General features: G+C 53.8%; 1 protein-coding gene across 1 annotated transcript in view; it reads left to right on the top strand.

Annotated features, from left to right (window-relative positions):
• The window catches only part of LOC307198494 (uncharacterized protein), a gene marked incomplete at its 5' end in the record, with an annotated part of 144476 nt that overhangs the window by 17308 nt on the left and 106753 nt on the right, over positions 1–20415 (top strand). The window contains 7 exons of the mRNA XM_079945463.1: positions 5158–5261; positions 7324–7489; positions 14463–14648; positions 14776–14928; positions 16442–16586; positions 18904–19062; positions 19869–19993. Of these exons, the coding sequence (XP_079801589.1) occupies positions 5158–5261; positions 7324–7489; positions 14463–14648; positions 14776–14928; positions 16442–16586; positions 18904–19062; positions 19869–19993 (1038 nt within the window). The remainder of the gene's footprint in view (positions 1–5157; positions 5262–7323; positions 7490–14462; positions 14649–14775; positions 14929–16441; positions 16587–18903; positions 19063–19868; positions 19994–20415) is intronic.

Below are 20415 nucleotides of genomic sequence, written 5' to 3'. Positions count from 1 at the left end.
CCACCTTAGGCCAGGGGTCTAGCAGGGTACACTGGAGTTGAGACCTGGGCTGGTCCCTTGGGAATCCAGGGGACTAGTGCTCCAAAACGAGGGTTTGGCCAGGACCAGAGTCCTGAGTCTGAACCTCGCTGGGCGTGTTTGGGGAGCACGCAGCTCAGCCTGGCTGGAGCTCGACGGTGAGGACCGGTGGGGTCAGGTCCTGCAGGGCCTCGTGGTCAGGATGCCTTCCAGAACATTCTAGGCCCATAGTAATCTTTGTTGTAAGATCCTTGCCATCCACAGCTCAGGGCTGGATGTCACCAGTGACATTTTGGGGACTTTCACTGTGTCCACTATTTCTGCCCATCTCAGCATTGCTGATGACTTCAGCGTGAGAACCCTAGCCTTTCCTGGAAGGCATTAAAGATGCTGGGATTTTTCTGATTCAAGTCCCAGGGCCTGTGTGCCGAGGAGAGAAGCATGGGGTGTTTTTACTTTGATCCCGCAACAGCCTGGGAGGGTTCAAAATATACTTGCTTGTTGATTTGGGATGCCGCAAATTTATAAATGCCTGTTTCACTGGCTGCTTTCATAGGGCCGAGGACTTGGGGGCTGTCATGTGCCCAGCTGGACAGAAATAGGTCGTTCCAAGTGTGGACAGGGCTGGGTGCGGCCCCACTTCTAGGCGTGGTGCCAGGTGTGCCAGGCACACCCCCTGCCCTCCGGGCAGCACTTGGGTAGGGGGCCTGTCAGATATATGGATGCCCAGACCCCAACCTTTGACGTCCTGGCCTGGCAGGTCTGGGCTGGGAACCAGGCATCTGGGTGCAAAGCTTTGTGTTTCTTAGTGTTGCTCATGTGAAGTCAGTGGAGAAGGATGTTGGAGGCCAGTGCCCGTCCAGCCCCAGCCTCAGATCCAGGAGTGCCTTTACTGCCGGAAATGTCTCCATCCGGAATTCTCAGCACCAGAGGCCCTCATGGATGCCTCTGGCTGCGGGAGGCGAAGCGTTTAGTTCAGGAGAGAACAGGGCTGGGGGCATCCAGACTGGGGTTAGCCCCCCTCGGTCCCTGGGGGGCTGGGCTGAGATGGCTCAGACACTTGTGTCCTGCTCAGATGCAGGAAGCAGAGCCAGGTCCCACTGCGCCTGGGATCATGGGCCCCAGGGGGCTGGGGAGACAAGTAGAGAGGGGAAGAGGGGTGAAGGGGGCAGGTGGGGGAGGCATGGGATGCAGTTTTAAATGATGGATGCCTGGGAAGGCCTCACGGGGGAGGTGATGTTGAGTAAGGACCAGAAGGAGGTGAGGAGTGAGTGGGGTGGATAGGGGTCTGGGGGGGGGACTGCCAGAGGGGGCGGCCCCAGCACGTGCGCCAGGGCAGGAGCTGCACGGTGAGCGAGTTTCAGCACCAGTTTGAGTGGCAAGGAAGCCTTGTGACTGGAGCGGAGTGGGAGGGTGAGAGGGGACAGGGTCGCCCCCTTAGGGGGTCACACAGATTGCTTTTTTTTTTTTTTGCCTCACCGTGCGGTATGCGGTATCTTAGTTCCCCGACCAGGGACTGAACCCACTCCCCCTGCAGTGGAAGCACAGAGTCTTAATTACTGGACCTCCAGGGAATTCCCCAGATTGCTTTTACTCAGGGTAAATGAGGAACCTTGGAGGGTGTTGTGATCTGATGTACATTTCAATGCTCACATTCTGGCTGCCGGTAGAGAATAGACTGAGGGCCAATGGGATGTCGGGAGACAGGTTAAGAGGCTGTTACAGTAACACAGGTAGGAGATGAAGGAGGCTTGGTCTGGGGTGATAGCGGGAGTGGGGTGGGGAGAAGAATCAGATTCAGATATAACGTGGAAAAAACCATATCTAAGGATATGTTGAATATGTATAAAATATGTTGAATATGTCATCAGTAAATATAGACTAGTATATATGCACATACCGAATGCATATTGAACACTCACACATGTACACACACATCATACATTTTGCGTGTGTATAGCAGAGACTCGTGTGCAGCTGGCTGTTCACTGTTTCAGGGACCGGGAGCGAGCCAAGCCCCATGCTCATCGCTCTCTGGAATCCTTGATCTCGTGGGCCTCGCGGGAGTCAGAGAGCAGCCCCAAGGAGAGGGCCCTCAGCCCTGCGAGGTGTGGTCCAAGCCCACCAGCTAGTGGCTGACAGAGCGGGCTGTTAGTCCAGGCAAACCAGCCCACAGCAGGGATTCTCACCCTGGCACTCCTGACGCCTTGGGCCGCCTTGTGCACTGTCGGATGTTCAGCAGCATTCCTGACCATTACCCACAGATGCCAGCATCCCCCGCAGCCCAGTCATGATAACCCAGAGTGTCTCCAGAGGCTGCCAGCGTCCCCTGGGGAGCACGGTCACCCCCACTGAGAACCGCCGCTCTACATCCTGTGTCCTAACCGGCCTCCTCCCGTCTGGCCCCCTGACTGGGCATTTCCCCCGACAGAGGTGGCTCGGGGGCAGGCGTGCTGTGGGCCTGTGTCTCCCCTCCTGGAGACTGGCAGTGCCGGCCCCAGAGGGTGCAGGGCGGCTGCCCTGTATTTATAGTGCTAACAAGGAAACAAATTGTTCCCACTAGGGAGGTCCTCTGGGCTGGGGGTGAATTACCAAGGACCTTGTTCCTGAAAATGGCTTTTCAGGGATGCTTTGGTGCACATCAAGCAGTGCCTTGGCCTCCCCGGGAGGACTGAGGGCCCGTCGGTTACCGGGGGGACCGACCCCGTGGGCTTCAGCTAAGAATGCCTTTGCCCCTCCCCATTGCTGATGGGCAGGAGACAAGATTGGTTTTTCAGTCTGGAAACAAAACCAGGACTCAGGACTCAATGGAGAGCAAATTCCCCAGCCTGACCCCTCCGCAGAGAGGCCCCCCGAGTTTCCACGTGGGGGGCAGCGGGCTGGGATGGCCAAGAGCCTGATGGAGTGAAGGAGAGGATGGGGAGAGAAGCAAGGCGGGTCGGGCCCCACCCCCTCCCAGGGCTGCCAGGGAGGACGCCTGGGGAGGGCACAGCTCCTGACCACCATCCAGGTTGCTCGTAATAGGACACCCAAGTCACAGATATTGATTCAGCACCGACTGTGTACAGCGAAGTGTGGACGGTGGTGCGCGAGGCTGGCTTGTACCGATTTGCCAGAGCCAATGGTTAGATTCCAGAAATCCTGCAGACTGGTTGTTAAATGGACATTACTAAAGACTAAGTTATACCGACTTACAATGAAAATGAATCATACTCGAAACAAAGGTAATGAATGCTCAAAATCATCACTACCTAGTTATCTTACTACATTTTAATCTTTGCACTGGAGGTTATTTGCATCTACCGCAGGGTGGAACTGTGACGCAGTGTCGTGCTTCTGCACAGTGATTCCCACGTCTGCGTTCAGTGATGGCACACGGGCCGCTGGTGACGGGCTGCAGTGGGAGTATTCACACCTCGGAAACTGGCAAACAGGGCTGGCTTTTCTTTTTTCCCATGGCCTTGAGTGTAGGATCCTGGTTAAGAGTGTGGGTCCAAGTCTCGCTCTGCCACTTAGTAGCTCTGTGTCCACTGGCGCCTGACTTAAATGCTCTCTGTTAAGTGAGGATAATGACGGCCCCTCACAGGGTTAAGGTCAAATGAAATGGTCCCTGTAAAGTGCCTAGAACAGCACCTGGCACACAGCTGAGGCTCCAGAGAAAGTAACCGTTGTTATTACCGTTTGCATAGATGTTGTTAGTGGCGATGGTGGGGACGGGCTTCTCGCCCAGGAGGCAGGAATGACAGCCTCCTTCCTCCACCCGCAAGCCTTCCGGGATGAGCTGCTACAGCCCTTCCTGCTGTGTCTGGCTCTGGAAAGCTGTTCCTGAAGCCAACACTTGCAGCCTGAGGCCTCCCAGAGCAGGAGGCCTGCTCCTGAGCGGATGCCCAGCCAGCCCGGCGGCTGCACACGTGCTGGAGGTCTTAGAAGCAGATGTGTTCCGAGTCTAGGGATTCACAGATGATGCCCGGGCAAGGCAGCCACCAGCTGGAGGGAAATGCACCTGAGCCTGTCCGGAAGGCGGCGGGGCTCCTGGGGTAGCTGCCCCAAACTAGGCCGATGCTGGCCAGGGCCACTCTAGAGGTGGTGGTCGGCCCCGACAGGGGGCTGCTTGTGTGTCCTGCATGAGGAATTAAAGGCAGAACGAAGGGTCCCCATCGGCTCCACCGGCAGAAGGCACACGATGGGGAAGCTGCCCAGACCCTGGGGGCAGACGTGCTGGTGAGAAGGGAGGGGAGGGTGGTTTACGCTGGCCTGTGAGGGGCCTGTTTCGCGTTTGCGTCTTGCTGAGGTCAAGCTCTCTGCACGGGGACTCAGTCTCAGCTGCTCAGAGCAGAGGAGGCCTGAGGTGAGGCAAACCCGTCCCAGCAGTAGTGGACCCCTGGCTGGGTGGGGTGAGGGCTCATTCTTGGCCTTCGCCAAGCGCAGCGGGAAGCCAGGACCTCGTCACTCTTTCTGTGGCTTTGGGCTCGGGCCGAGGCAACGAATCTGAGACTGAAGAGGCACCGGGGAGGGAAGGCAGGATGTGGGGCCGGCATCCCAAGCCAAGCATCTCCTGAAACCCGAGAGGTGCGGGCTCTGAATAGAGTCCTTTATTTCCTTGGGTTTTTGGAGACTTGGTGACTGTGCTGCTCAGACCTGCAGACAAGGGGCAAAAACTGCAAACCCCTGTTGATTAGCCATCACTGCTCATAACGCTGAAAAACGTTCACATATTTTTTTCATTAAAAATATCAGAAAAGATGGCTATCTCACTAACTTTGTGAAATACGCTGACTCATTATAATAACTAGATTATAATCGTAGTGAACATGTATCGAGCTTTTATTAGAGCATAAAGCCCACAAATGCAGATGCCGTGTCTCTTCTTCACCCGCACATCCCTGGCCCCTAAAGCATGCCTGGCATGTAGTAGGTGCCCAATAAATGCTTGTTAAATTAAAGAAAAAGAATGGGCCAGCCTGTGTGCCAGGAGCTGGGATGCAGTGGAAGGAAGCCCAGACGAGCAGCCTCATCTCTTTGGGTCTGTGACACCGTAGGCAGGAGATCCTAGTGTTTCCAGCCATGCCTGGAGGCAAGGAGATGGATGAGGTGACCCTTGCGGTTGGGGCCTCTCACACTTTCCTCTCTGATTTCTAGGCCGCAGAGCTGTTCCTGACGCTGGTGTCTGAGCTCCGGGGCCTCTCTGCGGATGAGCTCATGGAACTCTGGGAACATTCTTTTTTCAAATGCCGAGACAACTGGTAAGGGCCTCTCCCCGAGTCGGGGGCTGGGCCAGGAGCTGCCTGGGGGTCCTGGTGGGCTGGGTAGTCTTGATGCTGTCCTAGGTCCCCACTGAGAGATGGATGGCGACATTTCAGCTCATCCCTGTGATACTGACTTGTCGTCCTTCAGTCTGGGGACGCCTGCCAAGAAGGCGATTAAGAGGGGAGCTTGGAGGGTTCCCACGGGGGCTTCGGGAGACTGGAGGCTGCAGGACCTGGCCGGATAAAGACCGGCATTGTTCCCTCCCCACACAGGGACCCTCTTGCTGAGAGCTGGAATTAGCATTCCAATGCGCCTTGGGTACCCTTCTCCTGGGGGTGGAGGGGTGCTGGGCAGGGCTGGGACCTGCCTGATGTGAGGCCAGCAAGGGGTGTAGAGAGACCCCCAAGCGTGGAGGGGAACCTCTGAGGACCTAACTCCATCGGCTGAGGGCTGTGCAGGGGAAAGCTTGCGGCTCCTTCCCCGAGTCCAGCCGTTCACTGGACCCCTGAGATCCGGATTTCAGGCTTGTGAGCTTTTCAAAGGCTCTCAAAAAGATTTTGAGACCTGAAAAAATTTTATCGACTTGGAACTATGAAAGACCCCCATCCCCAAACCAACATTACCGGATGTCTAATTGAATGACCACCAAACTTAGTAACTAATAAGGCACAGATACCTTCCAAGCGTTTTATGTCTTATTCACTCATTTAATGCTCACAATGACCCCATGAGGTAGGTGGTTTTATTATTCCTATGTTACAACGTGGAAAGAAACCAAGGCACAGAGCAGTTAGGACACTTGCCCAAGGTTACACAGCAGAGTCGGGATTTTTGACCCAGGTGGTCTGTGCTGCTCCATCGAATTCTTATGGGCTTAAAGATAAAGGATATTTGACTTGGGCACATTTTAATTATCTTTGGTGTAGGAAGGGGCCCCTGAGTCTTCCTGTGGAGCTGCCTGTTCCCTTCGTGACTCACCCTACTTGTCACTCGGGATTTTCCCACAAGCCCCTGTGTCTCACTTGTCTACCTAGATGTCGGGAATCAGGGAGAGGGGAGACCCTCCCCAGCTCTAGAAGTTTCCAAGAGGACTGACACTCTTGAGAGATTTTTCTTGCCCTCACCTCCTCCTCCATTTCTGTCCAGAGGCTGGTTTTCCAAGGCCCAAATCTATGAGGAAAAGAGAGGAAACACAAGGGCAAGAGATGGGAAGGACAGGTAGGACATTCCTCAGGTGAAGTGGCCTGTGTTCCTGAGGGCTCACGCTCATCTTGGGGCTGGTCTTGTCATCAGCATTCCCATTTTATAGATGAGCAAATTGAGGCCAGAGACTATTTATGGGCAGATGGTGTGTGTGGAGCGGGGCAGTGGGGGTGCCTGGTCTTTTGTGGCCATGGATGCCACTCATCAGGGTTGATGGGGTGGGGGGGGTCCCAATCTACCCCCCCCGTGTGCCCTGCTGCCTCGTGTGACCCCAGCTCTGGGAACCTCCCATTTCTACTGCGACCTATGCACCCACCCCCGTTCAGTCATCATTTTCCTGTTTAGACCCATCATTGTGCAAAGGTTGGAAACCTTTCTGGAACTTCTCAGCCTTTCGGTAATCTTAAAAAAAAAAAAAAAAAGGGAAAAGATCCTGATGTTGGGCTGAGAGCATTAGAGGTTTAATGGGAGGCAACCTGCTAATTGTTGATTCCTGTTCTATGCAAGGGGTTCTCACCCTACATGGTGACCATGGTTGGTTTCTGGAGAGCAGTGGGCAGGGACTCATGTCGCCCCAAACCGCTGTGTCTCCAGGGTGGGCAGCACTGCAAGGGTTTAGACTGGACTGCTGGTGTCTCTGTGGCCCTAAGAGCACAGGCCCCCGGCCAGGCTGCCTGGCTCCCAGGCCCGGCTTGGCCCCTTCCCGGGGCTGTGAGTGTGGACAGGTCCCTGCTGTACCTCTCCGAGCCTCTGATCGCTCCCGGATGACCTGAGGCTTCACAAGAGATGTCCTGGAAGGCTCCTGGGGTGTGTGGGCCGCCATCATGATGTTTCCTGGGCCTCTCTCCATCTCAGGCGACCGCTGGTGGATGCCCTGCCCCCCTGTGGTACCAAGCCTTGCGTGAGCCTCATGGCGGAGCTCATTGTGTCCGGGGAGCTGGAGGCAGATGAGACGGAGGCATGGCTCTGGTCACTGGCGTTTGTCCCGCAGCCCACAGATGCTATGGTCCACGCGCTGCTGGTGAGCCTCTGCGTACCACCCCGCCCCGTGTCATCCCTCCCCTGCTCCACTGCTGATTGGGTGCGGTGGGGAGGGGTGGGGGAACCTTCTGTCCTCCGGGCTTTGTGCCAGTGCCTCGTGGGACCAGTGGAGGCAGGTCAGAGAAATCTGGGTTTGAGTCTCAGCAGTGTCCCTCCCAGCTCTGTGATCCTAGGCAAGTGACTTGACCTCTCTGAGCTTGTTTTCCAATCTGTAAGATGGGGATGGAGCAGCACTTCCCTCTTGGGCTCATGGTGAGAAATGAGATGCTGAATGTGAAGCAGTTCTCCCGATGCCTGGCACAGAGTCCAAGCGCTTTAAATTAGAGCTGCTATTATTCCTGTAATCAAGCATATTTAATGAATCTTGAGATTAGGAAAGCATGTGAAACTAGGCCAATAATTTCTGACAGCACAAGGAGGTCTTATTTAACCCCCCCGATGCCTCTATGAAGTAGATGCTTTTATTACTCCCATTTTACAGATGAGGAAACTGAGGCCCAAGGAGGCTGGGTAGCTGGGTGATGCAGCTGCTGTGCCTTTCCCTTGGACCATGGGGGGTGTCCGCACTCAGCTGGTGGTGGGGTCACTTGTCAGTCCTCACCCTGCTGTCCCAGACTGGTAGTGGGCCAGGATTCAGAGGTCACCAGTGGGGAGTGGAAGCGGTGATGGGCCAGCCAGGGTCCCTGGACCCCTGTGCTGGCTGATGAGGGGGTCTCCAGCAGGATCTTTCAGTCCTTCATGCTGGAGGGGCTCTGGCCACTCTCCAGTTGGAGTGTAGGGAGCATTCACCCCTGGCCTGACCCCTGACCCACACCTCCAGAGTTTGCAGTGGGGCTGTTCTAGGCTGTGTGGTTGGCTCCATTCATTAGGGAATCGGGCACTGACCTGGAGCCAGACGAGGGCCAGGCCCCAAGGGGCATCACCCATAGCTCATGGCCTAGCAGGTGACACTCTGACCATAGGGACGTCAGCGCCATCCAGGGCCTGCGGAGGCTCAGCCAGTGCTGGGCAGGGTCGGGCTCCCTATTCCTTCTTTCTTTGTTCGGCATGAATGCAGTGGCCAAAAGCACAGACTCTGGTGCCTGGTCCCTCTGCTTCAGAATCCAACCCTGTCCCTACCAGCACGACCTTGGGCAAGATGCTCCACTCTTCTGTGCCTCGGGTGCCCGTCTGTGCGGTGGGAGTAACTCGTAGGGTGATGGTGCAGACTAATAGTTGTTGTGACGTGGGCTAAGTGTTATGTACGCACTGGTGTCGCTGCTGTGACCACTTGCCAGGGACACGCCGTGAGCAGAGCAGGTGGGAGTCTCGGCTGTCTCGGAGCCCAGGATCTTCTCTCACCTGCTTCTCGTAGGTTCTCATCCTGCAAGACCAGAGCTTGCACCTCTCTGGACTGTATTTGCTTGTTCTCTCAACCTGTCACAAGGACGCACATGTGCTGAGCTGGGCATGTGCTGGGGATGCAGGCTTGCTTTGTGCAGCCTGAAGCGGGAGGATGGAAGGGAGAGGGGGGTAAGAAAAAGAGGGAGGGGGAGGAGGAGGGAGGGGGAGGGAGGAAGGCAAGAGATTATTATTATTATTATTATTTTTTGCGGTACACGGGCCTCTCACTGTTGTGGCCTCTCCCGCCGCGGAGCACAGGCTCCGGATGCACAGGCTCAGCGGCCATGGCTCACGGGCCCAGCCGCTCCGCAGCATGTGGGATCTTCCCGGACCAGGGCACGAACCCGTGTCCCCTGCATCGGCAGGCGGACTCCCAACCACTGCGCCACCAGGGAAGCCCAGCAAGAGATTATTTTAATACACTTTTTATTTTAGGATAATTTTAGATTTACAGAAAAGTTGCAGATAGTACAGAGTTCCTGTACGCCCCTCCCCACTGCCCCCATTATTAACATCTTAAATCACCAGAAAGTGTTTACTGCAGCTAAGAAACAGACCTTGCTACCTTACTGTTAACCAACTCCAGCTGTTCAGATCCTACTGCTTTTTCCACTAATGTCCTCTGTCTGTTCCAGGGTCCCGCCCAGGGTCCTACGTTGCAGTTAGGGGGTGTGTGTTCTTACATTTTAAACTATACATTCAGGAGACTGCCCTGCTCTTAAGTATCCAGTTTGATGTTTTCGCATCCGTGTTCACCTGTGTAACCACCCCTGGACAAGATATAGGACATTTCCAGCTCCCAGTCGGTGACCCCAAAGGTCACGATGATTCTGACTTTTCTGACCATCACTAGGTTTTGCTTGCTTTTGACATTCACACCCGTGGGCTCGTGTGCATCTGGAGTTTGGCTTCTTTCTCCTACGTTCTCTGTGAGATTCTGTCCGTGACGCGTGTGCATGCACACGTGTGTGTCGGGACTTTGTTCTGTTGCTGGGCTGTATTAATGGTGTGTTTTGCTGAGCAGAAGTTCTTCATTTTGGTGAAGTCCAGCTGATCAGTCTTTTCCAGCTAGTGCTTCACCTCCCCAAGGTCATGGTGCTTCCTATGTTTTTTTTTTCCTACCAGCTTAATTGCTCGGCGTTCTGGGGAGGGTTGGTTTGGATATGAGGAACTGGGTTTGGGACAAGATGAATGGGTGTTAAAGTCACATTGGAAAAGTGGTCATAGGCTTAGGGATGATTTCATCTTTCCATCTTTAAAGATTAAAAAAAGAGAAAGTTGAATATTTGAAGCAGACTTTTAATTGAATTGTTTTTTTAAAAATACTGTTTTATTTATTATTTATTTATTTATGTTGACTGCTCTGGGTCTTAGTTGTGACATGCGAACTCTTAGTTGCTGCATGTATGCGGGATCTAGTTCCCCGACCAGGGATCGAACCCGGGCCCCCTGCGTTGGGAGTGTGGAGTCTTACCCCCTGGATCGTCAAGGAAGTCCCGAACCAAACCTTTTTAAGTCAGAGATTTTGGCATTAAGATCTGGCGTTCTGACTCTTGTGAAATTGAGGGAGGCTGGCAGTTCTGGACAGACCCCCCAGGGCAGCCGTCAAACAAGCAGGGTCATTGCTGTCTGGACTCTCTCAGAGCCCAGGCCTGACACTGGCCCAGCTGTCCTGGCCCTGTAGCTCCCAGGTGGGGCCTGGCTCCCAGCAAACCAAGTGGCTCCAGCTGTCCCGCCCTCCCCACAGAGCCCTCCCAGGCTTCTGGCTCCATCTTTGGCCCTGGGAGGGCCCAAGTCTGCCCTGCCTTCCTGCTGGCAGCCTTCCTGGGGCAGAGCGGGCAGAGGTGAAGGCCTCTGGCAGGCAGGAACCCTCATCCCGCAGGTCTGAGTGGCTTCTCGCAATCTTTTCATAACCCCTGCATCCCAGCTGAGCCCTGCTTTCCCTCCTCTGTGTTAAGAAAACAGAGTGTTTGTTTTCATTTGCCAAATCTGGAATAACATTGCACATGCTTTTCCAAGCCACAGGTCCCCGTTCCCCGTCCCTTCCACAAAGGAAACACACACACACACATACACACACACACGTACCAAGACTCACATACGTGTACCCTGAAGATGGTTACGTGGGAACATATGGGGACACACACCCACAGGGGGACACATATCCCCACGTACCCACATATTGAGACATATTGAGACGTACACACCAGGGCTCACACGTGTACCTGGACATGCAGACGTACTCACACAGACATGCCATACATGTACACACACACACCAGGACACTCACACACAGGGACACGTAGGGACATCCACCCACACCTGGACACCCCCCCCAGGATAAACTGGGACAAGTGTGCATTCTCACACTGGGACTTGCATGTGTACGTACGGGGACACACCCACGTCAGTACACGTGCACACACACATCAGGGCACACTCGAATGAGTGCACACACACGCACTGGGACATGTGCCCTGGGATATGCATGTACACTGAGACACGTGCACACCTACCCAGGAATGCACACACCCACAAACACTGCGATTCTAAAACACACACACACTGAGATGCACACACACAGATACCCTTGCGTGGACACACAGACCTGGTTAGGACCATGAACCCAAGGGAAGAACAGCTGGTGCAGAGGCTGTATTTCCCCCAGGCTGCCAGGCGGTCCCTGCTCTGGGCTGTAGGAATAATCGAGGCCACTGTCTGATGCCCAGTGCCCGGGTCTGGTTTTCACAAATGAGCCCAGAATATGTATTTTGAGAAACAGTGAGTGCAGGGGGAGCGCCCAGCCTGGGAACCAGACCCTACAGGGTCAAGTTTGGCTCTACCACTTTCTGGCTGAGTGACCTTAGCCAAGTTACTTAACCTCTCTGTGTCTCAGGCTCTAAGCAGGTGACATGTGTGCCCTGTTAACCGCAGAGCCTGGCACATAGGGAGTGCTGTGTGTTTATTAAATAAAATACGTCTTTCTTGGTTTTCCTCCGAGAGGCCTAGAACCAGCGTTCCCCTCTTCTGAGCCCCCCCCCATTTCTGTCTTCCTCTCAGCTGAAAGCTTCAGTGCCCTGGGGTAAGGGTGGCTGAGCGTCTGGGGGAGCTCTGCTGAGCAGCTGGAATGACCCTCCTCCGACTCAGCCTGGGCTGAGTCCCTGCCACTGTGAGGCCCCCGGAAGAGAGGGGCCTGTCTGAGCTGGGTGGGTTGGGCAGTCTGACCCCCAAAGGAGGGCTGGGTCTCCTCCCGCTCTTCAGGGAACCAGACCGAAAAGGGCCCCAACATGTGCTGTGGGAGAGTCTTGATTTTCAGGTAGTTTTCGAGCTGATTGATAAACATAGCCATTATTAAAAATTAAATGATCTAAGCTTGCAGTTAGAGAAATCATATTAAAATAAAGGTACGAGATGGATAATTTATTATTTATATTTGGTTGCATGGGGTCTCTGTTGCAGTGAGCGGGCCTCTGATTGCGGTGGCTTCTCTTGTGGAGCACAGGCTCTAGGCGGGCGGGCTTGAGTAGTTGTGGCACCCGGGCTCAGCAGTTGTGGCGCGCAGGCTCTAGAGCGCAGGCTCAGCAGCTGTGGCACACGGGCCTAGCTGCTCCGCAGCATGTGGGATCTTCCCAGACCAGGGCTTGAACCCGTGTCCCCTGCATTGGTAGGTGGGCTCTTAACCACTGCGCCACAAGGGAAGCCCCGAGAGATGGATAATTTCTAATGCTCTTACTATGCGGTCCCGTGTCCACACCCTCAGGCTTATTTGCATTGCTTGTGTCGTGTGTGGACCAGTCACGGGAGGTGTGCCTGCTGCTGACTCCCCATCTCTTCCCAGATCCCTTGTAGTGACTCAGCTCAAATCGCCAGGGTGGGAGCATTTACACCATGGAAATTGGCAAGCACTATACACAAGGGACTTTCTTATTTCCTGGGTCTGTTACCAAACTCAGGTTCAGCTGCTCACCACTAAAAAGCCAATAATTCGAGAGGCAAGTGTCAGTAGAAAGGAAAGTTGCTTTAATCAGAAAAGCCGGCAGTCTGGGGAGAAGGTGGACTTGTGTGTTGAGACCAACTCTGAAGATTCTGCTCAGCCGTGACAGTTTTTAAAGGGAAACACGGGGGGAGAATCTCAGTGAATCACTGGGGCAGGAGATTGGGTTCTGCATTGTTCTGTGCATGCAGACTGGCTGACTCTCTCTTCAGATGTTATCTTGCCTGCGTGATCTGCTTGCAGGACTCCTTAGGGGGCTGTTGGGGGTAGAGAGCTAGTCATTCTTTATTCTTACTTTCTTCTTACTTCTTTTTATCTAGGAAAAGAATCAGCAGGTTAGGCAAGGCATGGTGTGCATTCAGAAGAGCATAAGTCAGGAGGAGTCCGTTTTAACTGCTTAGTGATCTCATTCCTATAATTGGGCTTTTAGGGTTAGAGGGGGGACAGAAATGGGTGAACAGGAAAGGGGCAAAAGAGCTGCTTTCATCAGTATGTGGGCTGGGCAGTTGCTCACCATTTACACTAATGCTACTGGCCGTGCCTTTCCATTTGGGTTCTTTTGGATTGGACCCAGGGCCACCTCTGTTAAAGACAGTCTCCACTCAGAGCACATCCTTTCCTCTTTCCACCTTTTTGCCCAACTTCCTATCAAGACCCTGGGAGAAGAGCAAAGCCAATGCTGGGTGCCCTCATGCCCCCACCAGGTCCAGGACAGCATGGTCCCAGTCGCCCCAGCTGACAGGCGGGAGGTACAGTGGCCTGGGAGCTCTCTCAGCCCTTGCCCATTCATCCCTCTCACTCCCAGAACTGGGGGCGGGTGATGCTGTTTGGAGAAAACCAGCCTGGCTGGGCGGCAGGACACAGCTTGTCTGCTTTCCATCTCCCCTGCTGTAGACAGGGGACTGCGACCACTACTTGGGGATCCTATGATCCCAGAAGAGACGGTTGGTCTCTCGTGCGGCTTTACAGAAGGGCATAAAAAGCTGGCTTACTTGTTTTGCCCATTGATCACAGAGAGAGAACTTTGGTTTTATTTCTTACACGTTTCATACATCTTGGGAGGTGGCAGAGCCGTGCCACCCACCCGGGGTGGGTCCTGACACTTTGTCGGAGGTTCTTCACCATAGTCCACCCAGAAGAAGCTCACCACCCCCACCCTGCCCCCCCAGACTGGTGATGTAGCCCAGGGTCTCTCAGCCCTGGCGCTGTTGACATGTGGGGCTGTCCGCTGTCTGGGAGGACGTTTAGCAGCATCCCGGGTCTCTGCCCACTAGATGCCAGCAGCACTGTCCCCCATCTGTGACAACATCCCGTCTCTAGACATTGCCAAATGTCCCCTGTCCCACACCCTGAGGTGTGGTTCTCCATCCTCGATGCACATGAATGGTCATCTGGGGTGTTTTAAGAAATGCCCCATGCAGGTCCCTCCATGGACAACTTATTCAGACCCTCAGGGGTGGGGGGCCGGGGCCTCTGTATTTTTAGGAAGCACCCTAGATCTGCACATGGCGAGACCTGTGAAGGACCCCTTACCAGGCTTCTCGGCTGGGGTCGGGGGGCCGGTTTCTGTCCCCAGCCACTGCTTCAGACGCCGGAGGCCAGCCCCAGCGCCTTCCTGGGCATCTCAGCTCTGGTGCATAACCTCTGTGTGTCTCTGGACGGGCCCTGCGGGCAGCTGCCTGGTGTTGGCTCCCTCATGAGGATCCTGGAAGACGCCTTGGGTGCCAACTGCACCTTCCAGGAGCCCTCAGACGCTGACCAGGTGAGGACAGCCCCATCCTGGGCACGGCCCCTTGATGGGGTCCCTGTCAAGTGGGCGAGCTGTAGCCTGAATGGGTGGGCTGGGCGTACCCATCAGGCCTCAAGGCTCCACCACCATCTTGTTTCAGCTCCAGCTCGTGCTGAAGGCCATTGGCAATGCCGGTCTGGCGGCCGTAGCTCTCACCCCCAAGCTGAGCACTTGTGCATCCCTGAGGAGCTGCCCCCCTGAGATCCGGCTGGGGGCCATCCAGGCCTTCCGGAGGGTTCCCTGCTCTGCAAACGTGAGCTTCTGCATGTTATTTCATTGTGGTTGGCATTGGGCAGTAGTGGGTCTCAAACCACTGTTCACTTCTTTATTTGCTCATTCATTCATCACATGTACCGAGCACCTGTTATATGCTGGGCACTGTGGTAGGTACTTGCGTGAACAGGTGTCCAGGTCTCTGTTCTCATAGAGCCTGTGTCTATGTGGGAGGCATATATTTATCAAATAAATATACAAATAAGTATATGATTACAAACAAACTATATATAAGCCACCTGTGCTGCAAACGCTCTGGTTCAGGGGTTGGCAAGACATGGTCCATTATCTATATCCAGCTTATTGCCTGATCTTGTATGTAAAGTTTTGTTGGAACACAGTTGTGCCTGTTCATTTATGTGCGGTCCGGGCTGCTTTTTTGCTACGACTGCAGAGTTGAGTAGTTTGCAAGAGAGACTGCATGGCCTGCAAAGGCCAAAAAAAATTGACTCTCTTTCCCTTTACAGGAAAAGTTTGCTGACCCCTGTACTAGCGGGTCCTGTCTCACTTAGAGTCAAAGCCAGAGTCCTTATAATGACTTATCAGGACGTGTGGTCTGACCACGGACCCACTAGCACCTCTTGGCTTCACCTCCTACTTCCCTCACCACCCCCACACTCCTCATAAGGCACACTGGTCTCCCTGTTGTTCTTCAAGCCTGCAGGGCTTCCTTCTGTCTCAGGCCATTTGCACGTGCTCTTCTCCCTTCCTGGAATTCCTTTCCCCTGTATACCCCCAGGCTTTACTCCTTTACCTCTAGAAGGCCTTTACTTAGAAATCGCTTTGCTGTCAGTCTTCCTTGGCTGTTTCGCCTGAGATGGACCTCTTCGAGCCCCCCACGCCTCCGGCTTCCCCATTTTATTTTTCCCTCTTTAGCAGTTATTATCACCTCACGTATTATATATTTCACATATTAACCTTATTTAGTGTCTGTCTCTGCACTAAAATGTAAGCTTCAGGTGGATAAAAGCTGGGTTTGTCTTGTTCATAATTGGCACCCAGCACCTCGCACCTTGCCAGGCACATAATGGGTGCTCAGTAAATATTGCTGCATGAGTGGATGGGTAAATGGCTGTGCTGTGAAGGAAACCAACAGGTGATGGGGCAGAGAATCACGGGGTAGGGGAGGTGGCTTGCTTAGGAAGGGGGGTCGGGAATACCTCCTGTGTGTCCGTTGCTGTGCTGTGCTGTTCCTGTAAATGAAGTTTTCTTGGAATGCAGCCACGCCCACTTGTCTATCCCTTGTTACCTGTGGAAATCGATGAGGCTCTGGCCGGCCTGTGGGAGGATGGGGATTAGCAGTGACTGGGGAACCTACCACCTCCCACAACCGGGCCACAGGTGAGAGTGTCTAGAGCAGCTCTGGAGACGTCAGGAGAGCTGGGGCAGGGCATCGGGGCCACCTGCTGGAGCCAGTGCAGATGAGGGGACATTGTGCTCCTGGGTGGAGGTGGGTGGTCCCTGAGTGATGACTTTCCCCCTGCCCGAGGCAGCGATCCGTGCTCTCCAGCCTGTACCAAAGCCCCGAGGAGGATGCTGAGATCCGCATCAATGCCTACCTGGCACTGATGAGGTGCCCGGACGAGGAGGTGTTTGCCCAGGTGCGGCGCACCCAGGCAGGAGAGCCGTCCACCCAGGGTGAGCAGCTGCAGGTCGGGGTTGGGGGGCTGGGGCTGGCCTGGTGCCACCTGGTGGGTGCAGGGGTTCAGGGGCACGCTCACGCTCCATCCGTCAGGTGTTCTGTCCCCTTCCCGTTCCCCTTCTCTTAGCACACTGTCTGGACAAGTGGCCTTGCATGCTCCCCTCCCCCACGTGGCAATTGAACAACCTTGGAGAAGTTGGTTCTCTGTGGTCCTCAGTTTCCTCATCTGTAAAGTGGGGTGGAAGTCGCTGAGTTCCCTTCTAGCCCTGGTCAGGTCATGGCACAGTACCTGGAGGAGAGACTCGAGGCAGAGGAGGGACGGTGTCTCCGAATCTCAGATCCCTTGTGGGGTCAGAGAGTTCCCTTTAAACAGGTGGAACTTCAAAAAATAGGTTCAACTAATTTTCAAAAAGTTTTTACATAATGTACAGTGAGTTGACATAATTTTCAGTGAGCTGAGAGCCTGGGGCCTGCCAGCCTGGGTTCAAATCCCAGGTCAGCCACTTCCTACCTGTGTGCCTTTGGACAAGTGACTAAACTTTTATGAGCCTCCATCTTCATCTGTGAAATGGGCATAATAACAATACCTCCCTCGCAGAGGAAGCATAAAATGAGTTGGTACAGGAAGACATTTAGAACATTGTAAGAGCTGTGTGCATAGCTGTTACTTTTAATGTTATTATCACCATTGTTATTACTACTATGTAGCCAAAATTTCAAAGCAGATGGCAAAATATAAATGGAAAGTTAAAGTCTGCCTTCCATGTCTCCTGATCCCTAAGTCCTGTTTCCTGAAGGTACTGACCGGGACCAGTTCTCTTGTGTGTCCCATCAGAACGTGTAGTGTACGTATGAACATGGGCGTGTATCTCCTTAACAGCAGTAGCAACTCAGGATCATGTTATACATGCCATTTTGCTCCTCAGTGCGTCTGGGAGCTCTTTCCACATCGGCACACTTGGACTCTGAGCTACAGCTGTTCGGTGTTCCACTGGGAGCTTAACCGTCATCGACGTTACCAGCCCCACCGATAGGCACTTAGATTGTTTCAGGCCTTCTGCCATGAGGAACAACAACCAAAATGAATCTCTCTATATATCCAGTCCTGGGCCCTTGTGCTAATCTAGCCAGAGGAAAAGTAGCCAACGTAAAGGGGTACACATTTTTTTTTTTTTTTGCGGTACGCGGGCCTCTCACTGTTGTGGCCCCTCCCGTTGCGGAGCACAGGCTCCAGACGCGCAGACTCAGCGGCCATGGCTCACGGGCCCAGCCGCTCCGCGGCATGTGAGATCTTCCCAGACCGGGGCACAAACCCATGTCCCCTGCATCGGCAGGCGGACTGTCAACAACTGCGCCACCAGGGAAGCCCAGGGGCACACATTTAAAAGTCTGAAGTGATACTGCTAAACTACCTTCTAAAGAAACAGCAAACCCCGCCCCCTTGCCAAAAGGAAAAGAAATGGTGCTACTAGAAGTTGCAGCCCGCTGTTGGCAGGTTCAGGGGTGGAATGGGAGTGGGAGAGGGGCCTGTTCTGCATCAATAGGCCACTGGGCCAAGCCCTCAGAGGGGATCAGCCAAGGGACAGCCTCGATGGAGGCCCTGGGGTATCAGGCTTGCACGTTGCCTGATGGAAACAAAAGGCAGACTCAGCTCTGTTCCATGTGGATTGTTCCAGAAGCTCCCTGCTGGGCATTCTGAGACATCCTCTGGGACAGGCAAGAGGACTGGGGTTCCCAGTTAGAATAATATCCTCCTTGGTGCTCTCATTTCATTTTTACCACTCTAGAGAGCCTCAGAGGGTCCCCATCGTGGATTGCATGTCACCCCTTTCCCAGCGCTGAAAGATACTCAGTCCTTTAGGTCCAGCCTCTGCCCTTGACTGATCTGCACAAACAGCCCTGAGAGAGAGGTCATTATAGTTCATTTTACAGATGAGGACACTAAGGCTCAGAGAGGTGGAGTAACCAGCCCAAGGTCACACAGCTCATAAATGGTGGAACTGGGATTCAGACTCGGGGCTCACTTTCAAACTAGGACTTTGCCCACAATAGCCCCCTTTTCCTTCTGGAAAGCATGTCAGAATGCCCTGCACAGGCTAGATTTCTAAGTTCCATTAAGGCACTGCTCTTTGCCGCCGTTTCTTCAAAGAGGACGTGGTTCTCAGTAGCTAGGCTCCTGAGAAGCCCCTGGTGGGTGGAAATAGCAGGACCCAGGAAGGGGGGTTGCGGGGTCTTTTCTCTGGGTTGTGCCAGCTCCGGGTCCTCCCTCACCATTCCCCCCTCCCCTCCCCACTGGCTGCGCTGGGACTCCAGTGGGCTCCTTTGTGTGGAGTCATCTCCTGCAGCTGCTGGAGACAGGCGACCCCCTGAAACGGGCCCTCCGGGAGGCCATCCCTGAGGACATTGTCAGCCAAGAGTTCCATCCAGAGACCTGGAAACACTCGTCCTACTCTGACGTCACCTTCCGCTCAGGTACGGGCATCCTGGGCAGGTATTGTCCTGCTCTGGGACCACAAAGGCTTGGGGACCTGGGAGTTCTAACTCCTGAGGACATGTGGATCAAAGATACCGTTTCCCAAATGTCAAATATTCACATGCCACTTGCTTGATTTTTTATTTTTATCTTTTTGCTGTATCCAAAATAGCACCTGACATTTTTGTTGGAAGAGTTAAAAAATAGTTAAGTGTGAGCCGCTTCATAGCATTCAGCTGAATAGCGCTTCCATCTTTTCTCTAAACTGGTTCTTTTAAACTTACACTTATTCTAAAAGGAAACCTTTTATCCCTACCATGAGTGGAAGATCAGTTTAACTCTGTAAAAATAGGGTTATCCTAAAAAAGAAATGCAGTATCCGTGAAACACTGTTGTTCAATTCTCATGGATCCTTGCCTGCCGAGGGCTGTGAATTTGAGAACTGCTTTTTCCTGGGTGAAAAAAGGAGATTAGCATCGAAGAGAGACAGCTGCCTCCTTGTAATTAATCAGAATCAAAAAGGGACCCTGTTCTAGCTTAGGTACCCAAGCCCCCTCAACTGCTCAGCAAGTCTGGGGGTGGGGTGCTCTGGCTGCCCCCTCTCTGCCTATCAGCAGGTGTGGGTACATTTGTGACCCTTCTGTTCTGACCTTCCCTCTGCCCTTGGTAAGGCTTAGGTCTGAGCTTCCTATCCTGGCCAAGAGGATGCACTGTGTGTCTGGCCCTGTCTCCGGCGATGGCCCCTTGGTGGCCAGCTCCCACCGGGTTAACGGTGTGGTGTATACTGATCCTCTGTCTGTTCTAGCATCGGGCAGCCTGGGAGCCAACCTGGAGGGGACCCTTCTCTTCTCTCCGGCCTCCTTCCTTCCCCGTTCTGCCACAGCCAACCTGACTGTCCATGCCCTTGGTCGTGCCTTCAACCTCCTAGAGGTAAGAGGGGGCCTTGCTTCTCCTCAGGGCCTCTCCTGGGCTTGGGGCCATTCATCTATCTTTCCATCCATCACCTCTTGTATCTATAGATCTACTCTCACATCTTATACTTCCAGCTTTTGACGTCTACCCACCCGTCTGTCTGCCTATCCACCCATCTATTCACCCACCTACTGACTGATAAATCCATTCAACTACCACCCACCCCATCCCTCCTTCCCTCCCTCCTTCTCATCCATCTCGTCCGTCTATGTACTTTGCATCGTCTCTCCATCTGCCTTCTCACCTACCCATCTATTCTTCCAGTTATCATCCGTCCACTCACCTATCCATCCTTCCACCCACCCACCCACCAATCCATTCACACCCCATCTGTCATCCATCCATTATTCATCTATCCATCTCATTAATCTCTCTCATCC

The sequence above is a fragment of the Stenella coeruleoalba genome (assembly GCF_951394435.1).
Source record: "Stenella coeruleoalba genome assembly, chromosome: 15".
Lineage (NCBI taxonomy): Eukaryota > Metazoa > Chordata > Mammalia > Artiodactyla > Delphinidae > Stenella > Stenella coeruleoalba.
Note: the sequence above shows the minus strand (reverse complement) of the source record. Positions and strands in the feature narration are given on the sequence as shown.